Source organism: Osmerus mordax, chromosome 27 (assembly GCF_038355195.1).
Source record: "Osmerus mordax isolate fOsmMor3 chromosome 27, fOsmMor3.pri, whole genome shotgun sequence".
Lineage (NCBI taxonomy): Eukaryota > Metazoa > Chordata > Actinopteri > Osmeriformes > Osmeridae > Osmerus > Osmerus mordax.
The window spans coordinates 660,053-668,021 of record NC_090076.1 but is presented as its reverse complement, the minus strand read 5'-3'; the positions used below and the strand labels follow the sequence as shown (position 1 = coordinate 668,021).

Here is a 7,969-nt window from a genome sequence, read left to right as displayed (position 1 = left end):
ACACAATGTTATGGGTGAGCGAGTTGACTGTAGCAAGATGGCCGCCATGCGCGGACGTTCGACTCCGTTTTCCGGCAACGCGGACGAGACATCTACCCTTTATATATATCTATGGTTACAGTGTCCATTGTTTTTACAGTCAATGGTGCGGACGATAAACTTTTCTCGTGCGGACGAGAAAGTGTCAATGATTGTTTTGTTTGTTTTTTTGCACATGTCCATTCAGGGTCTCCGTAAGATATAGTGCACACTCCAACATAGGTGGCGGTAATGCATCTAAATGCTGGTAACCACCCGTCAATTAAACAGAAGAAGAAGAGGAGCCACAGCGTGAGAGTTAGCTGTTTGCTGGCACCGTGTCGTAAGGATGTCATTTAAAAAAATTATATTATCTAGTTGCATCTTTTTTGTGTAATCGGTACAACAATAATGTACATTGGCAACAATTATTTGGCAAATATTCAAGTGAAAAAACAACATATGTAATAATATAGCGAGCGAGCAAGCTAGCGTAGCTTTGCGAACAATAGAATTGTCATATAGTCTAGAATGTATCGTAAACTTTGATACGGTAATGTACCTAAATACCTACTAATAGCTTTCACTGTTAGTAAGGACAAACCCGTTGGTGCGAGTTACAGAAATTAAATAAAAAGCTTTTCCTGGGGTAATGGAATTACATAAAAATAAGCGCCTTCAATTTTACCTCAACGCTAATCTACTTTATTTCCGTAAATTAACGTCGACATAGACGGCTACTGTGGTATATACTTTCTGATTTTTGGTTGTCATCTACTCACAGTCTAATGGAATCGCGCGGGTCGTTGTCAACACCTGCAACATTCAGTCTTGGTAGCAATCTTTGGAGAACGATTATATTAGAAATATATAATGAGTGACAAGGATAGGTCGAGGAGGAGGCTGATTGAGATTCGGGCTCAGTACATAGCCATTATTCTGCTAGACAAACAGTAGTTGATAACTTTTATCATTGCAGTTATGCAAATGCAAGCATCTTATTGACATTGTCCATGCATTCACCAAGTACAGAACAACTTTATTGTATTGATTAGGTTGAGTTAACAAGGAGGGAAAGTGACTGCTCCCACAAGATTTTCTTTGGTCGACCAAGACTCGACTAAAACGTCTGAAAATCGACTAATCGAAATTTGAAACGCTTTTTTTTTTTTACACAAAAAAAAAACGTACAAACATTTTCCCGATCTGACTCAATGGCTGCTGGACATTGCAGATTCAGCCGCTAATAGCCTACTAATAATAAGACTCGTATCACCAGTCCTGTTGTAACCGAATGCCGATGGTATTTAGTATCTCTTACAATGTACTACAAATTAAAAATATTGTTTAACATGCAAATCATCAGAGCGCGCTTATCACTGCCTGAACTTGCAGCATGCGATTTTACGTAGAAGCTGAGTGGGGAACGGTGCAACAGAGAAAGATTTTGTTGTCTTGGCCGGAGAAGATAATGTCATTCGATTTGGATGTGATTCTTAGGCATATTCATTTTTCAACCCAGCGCGTTAGCATGAGCGAAGTAGGGCTAGGCCAACTTACGTTTTTCAGGTGGTAGGCTACATCATATTCGACTTCGAACTATGAAAAATAAACCGTTGTTGGCAGTTTGCATTCAACGTTTTTTGAGTCACCCGGTACTTTGTAAATGTAAATGTACTTTAATGAAATGCTGCCATACCACAGATTTCTTTGCCATTTTGACTAATAACACCGACAAAGTAGGCTATGGCAGAGTTTGTAGTTCGGCAGCCAATTGTGCTCGTGCCGTGTGCAAAATACCAAACCAAAACAAAGCACAGATTAACGAAAGGGAAACCAGTAACACCTTTTCTTTTAAATTATATATTTTTAGAGTTGCTTTATTTGTCTTAAATAATATAATCTACAATTTCTGTAGAACATTTTGTTAATTCAGCAATGATGACGCAAGCGGGAATCAGATCTCACACTGCCATACTGCAGCTTGACTAAAAAAATCTTAGTCGACCAAGAGCATATCGACCAGAAAATCGTCTAGTCGACTGAGTGGGGACAGCCCTACCACAAACAAGCTGTAGTTATGGATAGTAGCTAGGGCTGAGCGGTATGGCCTATCACGGTATAATTTGAAGCACGGACGGTAACGGTATTCATCACAGGATTTATTTTTCCTAAAATGTCTATCAATGCATATGAAGGGGTAAAGCACTGGTATGGCAACTGCATGGCAGCTATTACAGTGATCTTAACTGTATTACTAGGACATATTTCACATAGTACAGTGGAAAGCACAATGAAACTTAAAATTAAGTATTGGAGGAATATACCTGCATAAGTCACATTCTATTGACATTCTTCTAGGCAGATGGATCACAACATCATCATACATCTAAATATCATCCATAGACTCAACTGGTCATCTGCAAACCATGAAACTGTCCCCGGTTTACAAGTACACGACAGTGTAGGCATGATTTCACACACTGTCAATAATATTCTTGCATGATTGTGAGTGATCAGTTATCAACTACTGTACAAGACAATGTCAGAGGCTTATTGTCAGTGTTAGCAATCACAGTGGTGTTTACATGTACACAGAGGAAACATTTTGCAGATGAGCAGTTATGAGTGTAGTTGAATCCTATACTATTATTGAGTTTGACCAATCTCCATTGTAATATTCCAATATCCATGCCTATCTCTAATCTATCTGTAATCCATGTCTGAATTGAAGAAGGTGAATGTTTTACAGAAACAGGAAAATATAGGCTTCTCTTTTAAGAGATACAATTGTAAAGCAGTGCAAATACAGAGATTAAAACATCCATGAGAACTGAATGACCCTTGAAGTCAAAGGTAAACCAGCTACATCATGCAGGAAATTGCAGGCAGTTCGATCCATCTGGCTCGTTCATCTCGTTTGAATTTTCTATATTTAGATTTATATTAAGGATTATGTTTTGAACACAAGGTTTGTCTTGTAGCCTTTACTAGGTTGTTGAATAATGGAGGTTGCATATGTCTGCGAGTGGGAGAAGAGACCAAAGAGCAACCACTGTCCCTCCATCCCACTGGTGTGTGCTTGGTCGTGCAGGAACTTGGTTGCTTTCACCACTGACCTCAAAAATGAAGAAGATGAGAAAGGTATGCTTGTAGAATTGGAAATAAAAGAATATGCAAAGTGCATATTCTTTTTTGGATCAATTGCCCAATTGTTGACCGATTCTATTTTTGCCAGTAATTTTAATAATACACAATTATTTAAATGTTTTATCCGTTTCAGATGTCAGTCATATGATCCACATCCTTGACACAGAACATCCTTGGGATGTGTACTCCATTAACTCTGGCCACTCCGATATCATATCCAGTCTGGAATGGGACCAGTCAGGTGTGTCAAAATGTTTATTTATGACTCACTCATGACTTTATTCAATACGACAAAAAGCCTTTGGTTAGCCCTGCCACCTTTTGTGATTTTGGACTTGGATAACAAGCAGTCATTGGTTTTATACTCATCAGTATATTAGCAAACAAAACTTATCACAAAGGCAGACCAAACTCTAAATACTTTAAATTGACTTGCCGTTAGTGTTGCTTTCGTCAACGAAAATTATGACTAAATATCGTCGTCAACGAACCTTTATCAAGTGACGAAAATGAGACACAACACGTCTGGTCATGTGACGATGACTATAATTAAATGTATATGGCAATATTGTTGACGAATAAAAACTAGACTAAATGTAGTTTACTAAATAAAAACGAGATTAAATGTTATAACGTTATTTCGGCTCGTTTAGTCGCGTTATTATTTGCTAACTCATGAGGCTGTGCTTAATGTAGTAGTCAGGTGGCTGAGTGTTTAGGGAATCGGGCTAGTAATCTGAAGGTTGTTGGTTCGACTCCCGGCTGTGTCAAATGACGTTGTGTCCTTGGGCAAGGCACTTCACCCTACTTGCCTCGGGGAAAATGTCCCTGTACTTACTGTAAGTAAGTCATTTTAATGTTAGCTTTAGACGTTAGCTTTAAACGTTAGCCACTGGAGCTGAAACCGACTGAGAGTCTGAGACAAAAGTGTGTGACTATCGTGTGTGTGTTTGTTTGTGAGAGAGTGTAAAGTGGGTTCTTAGTTCCTACCTGACTGACTGTGTACCAAAGAACTTATATTGACAAGAAGTGAAAGACAATAGAACGCTCCATTGCAACACCAGCGCCCAGTAGCAGCGCTACGCGTCCGCCATTTTGGAGTGAAAGCGACTCGGCACTTTACCTTTATAGTCATTATTTAATTTTAAATGATCAGGTAACCGTACTTGACGTAGGAACATAGTACATAAAAAGTAAATGTTGTGTCTGTGTGCTTGTTATATTCTAGGGTCCAGATTGTTGTCTGCTGATGGAGATGGTCAGATTAAGTGCTGGGCGATGGCAGACCACCTGGTGAACAGCTGGGAGACCATTGTAGGAAGTGCAGTGGATGGAGACCCTATCATAGCCCTCTCCTGGCTGCACAATGGGGTTAAGCTAGCTCTACATGTGGAAATGGTAATTTACATTTCTTGTCTTCTGTAGCATTTGTCATTGACGAACTAATGGAAATCCTATCTATATTCAGAAAAGTAAGGTCACAGATTGTGTAGCTTGTTGTTTTCTCATAATGTATACAGTTAATGTTTTTTCGTACAGTTGCCAGTATCCACTGGTGGATCCAGGGGATGGCAGCTGCCACCCCAGTAAAAATGACTTGCCACCCCAATCTCCCATGCTAAAATATATAATTCTTAACATTATAGCACATTTCATTCAATTCAAATAATATTATTATTGGCATTATGTAATCTGTTAAGTAGTGAGTTCCAAATATTTCCAACGGTCCCCACAGCATAGTTCTTTTTCCAAAACGGTAGGTAGCAAGCGTAGTTAGCTGCCGGGCTAAGTTACGTAGCATTATACTCAAAGCCATGCTACAATCATGCTAATGTTACTTACAAGCCTTCTAATTGGTACATTCTGAAGCCATACCAAAGTATAGTTTCTGTCTGTCGGAAAATATTCAGTTAGAATGTTCGAATCACATTTGCGATGTTATGCTGTGTCGCCACTTATTTGTGACACTACTCCTTAACGGGTTAAACTAGAATGTTATTTATGGTGACATCGGGTCACACCGTCTGTCCACACTTGCCACCCTACAACTACCTCTTGTCGCCCCAGGTGAGAATGTCTAGATCTGCTGATGCCAGTGTCCAACTGAGAAAAACCCAATGTTAAGCTTTCAGAAACTGAAAGCAAAAAGAAAATTTTTCACATTCCTATGACAAAAAGGAAGTGGTTTTCCTTTACCCCCACAACTTTAACTTTTACTATTAACTGTCAAATGACAATATTTTGTCTAGAAGGAAACAGCTGGACACAACATGGTGAAATGTGTGTAGTCTAAGGTAGTTATTTTTGGTAGCTTATTAGTGTTTAATTATAAGAACATATGAGTATTCTAACATTTAGTAACTACCGTATGAGGCTTATATTTCGATGCGGCTTATAGCACGTTTTTATCAGAATCAGAATTGTGAATCAGAATTATAACAAATGTGAATCAGAATTATAACAAAACAGAATTATAACAAAACAGTAGAAACACTTTTTTTGTGAATGCTATTTAACCCGTTAAGGAGTAGCGTCGCACATATGTGATCTATGAGATTTCGAACATTCCAACTGAATATTTTCCGATGGACAAAAACGATGCCACAAATGCTTTAGTATGGCTTCAAAATGTACTAATGAGAAGGCTAACAAGTAAAACTAGCATGGTAGTAGCATTGCTACGAGTATTATGCAAGCTAACTAAAAATAGCTAGCTAGCTAGATAAAGTATTTGACCATGGGTCCTTGACCAAGGGTCTTTTAATGCTATATAAATGTATTGATATAATGCTAAATACAATGTCAAGTGAAATAGTAGGTGAACTACTCATAGATTACATAAGTAACCACCTCCCTGTCTGCAATTGTTCAGAATTATTTTAAGATAAAACATTTTAATAGGTCTAACATCTGTGAACTGATTCAACACAGAACACCAGAAGTCTTCGCTGCCCTCAAGGTGGACCTAAGTAAACAAATCTGGAAATAGGTTTATGGTAATGATGTTCTTAACAAAGCCTATGAGGATTTTTTGTCCTTGTTGGGTGTGCTTTGCCTTCGGCAAGGGCACAGCCTTTGTTCTCTCACATATATATTATTATTTTTATTTCTTTTTGCCCCCCTAAAACTCAGTCAATATTTGGCCTACATAGACAACGTAGGTGTCAAAAGTTTTGTCTTGGTAGCGATTGAGTTGCTTCTATTGGAATTTACGTTCCGTTGCATGGTTTAGGCTTAAGTTAAGTTTTTGTGGCGAAAAGTGAAGCTAACGGTGGCTAATTTGCTAGCCACCGTCACTGACGTTACTAACGTCACTGCGTCACTAACGTCACGAAAACACGCGTGACTACCTTTGGCAGAACATTCGTTTCGCATCTGTTAACTTGGGGGATAGCTAGGCTAACTATAGCTTTACTGCAAGGCAGCTGCAGTAAAGCCACAAGAAAAGAGGCCAGGGTGATAACTATTTACTCATTTTACTTTGTGATATGACACACAATTGTGATGTGTAATGTACAATATAAGCTGATATTATTAAGGAAGTACATCTACTTTCGGAAACAGTAGTCTACTATTTCACTGAAGTATTAGCATCATGACATTAGCCTGTGTTGCCCGGGCAACACATACTACAGTGGTCTATGATGTAGCGTTATCTGTTTTCAATCGTTAAAATAAAAAAACATTCCTCACATATACATTTTCGTTGTAGGATTTATTCTGACATTTGACCGACATCTGACAAAACGATTTGTTGGTGAAATTACCATTACCTGTGGTTTCAAACCAGTGTAGCTCACTGCAACGCTGTAGCTTACGCGAGACACACTACAAAAACATCTACACTACACAGCTGTTTAGGAAGTCAAACGGCGACTGAACATGTTCGGCACTCCCCTTACTTAAATCAAAAGTCTATCTAACTACTAACCTGAACTTCATTGCCACAGCCTAAACGTTGTCAATCTGTTCATGAAAATAATTAATTTCAGCTTAAACCGTACAACGGAACGTTAAATCCAATTCAACCAACGCAATCGCTACCAAGACGAACACAGCAGTAGTCTAGTACTGTACAGTAGTAGTACAATTTACCGGGGCAGATTCTCCACACAGGGCTATATCGCATTTTGCGTTGTTACTGACAATGATCGCTACCAGTGAGCTTTTTATGAATGAGCGATTTTCCACTAAATAAATGTCAAGCTTATTTACGTTTTGGGGGGCATATTTTCAGTTAGCAGATGGTACTGTTTGAATCGCGATTCCATCTTCTACTACCGGGTAACGTCGTAGAATAATCTTCAAAGGGGGTTCTTTATTAATGAATGAATGCAATGAGTAGGCTAAATGCCTGAAGATATCATGAGAAGGGAAAAACTTAAAATGACGTTTAAGTCATAGAGATTAGGTCAATTTTTACACCGGTCTGCCAAATGTATTCGTTTTGATTCAACGTTGAGGCTGCCTCTTGCAGGGGAAATGAGAAGACATCTATTTCATTCTATACTTCACTCGTATTTTCAGTTGTAAATGAGCAGCAAAAAAAATATGCTTTTAAATCTATGTAATCTTTATAAATAATAAGTATGCATTTTTATATAAAATATACAGAAATATCAGTTGTAAAAATGTCATTCAAAAACGGACCCCTGTGCAACCGACGCAAGCAAGCACACCCTACAATTTCCCCAGAAATTGTACCCTCTCTAGTTAATAATACTATATGAAAAAAAAACTATAAGAAAACTCGCAAGGAAGCAAAAAAATGCAGACAAGCCAAGGATTAACAAGTCTATAG

General features: G+C 38.3%; 1 protein-coding gene across 3 annotated transcripts in view; it reads left to right on the top strand.

Annotated features, from left to right (window-relative positions):
- The first annotated feature begins 319 nt into the window (after positions 1-319).
- The window catches only part of med16 (mediator complex subunit 16), a 94,739-nt gene continuing 87,089 nt past the window's right edge, over positions 320-7,969 (top strand). The window contains exons 1-5 of one of the 3 annotated variants that reach the window (XM_067230673.1): positions 341-361; positions 2,801-2,874; positions 3,003-3,162; positions 3,302-3,409; positions 4,397-4,566. In XM_067230673.1, the coding sequence (XP_067086774.1) occupies positions 3,024-3,162; positions 3,302-3,409; positions 4,397-4,566 (417 nt within the window). In that variant the 5' untranslated portion in view covers positions 341-361; positions 2,801-2,874; positions 3,003-3,023. Of the gene's footprint in view, positions 362-2,204; positions 2,875-3,002; positions 3,163-3,301; positions 3,410-4,396; positions 4,567-7,969 lie in introns of those variants that run through there. The other 2 variants (XM_067230670.1, XM_067230671.1) reach the window with 2 other exon arrangements.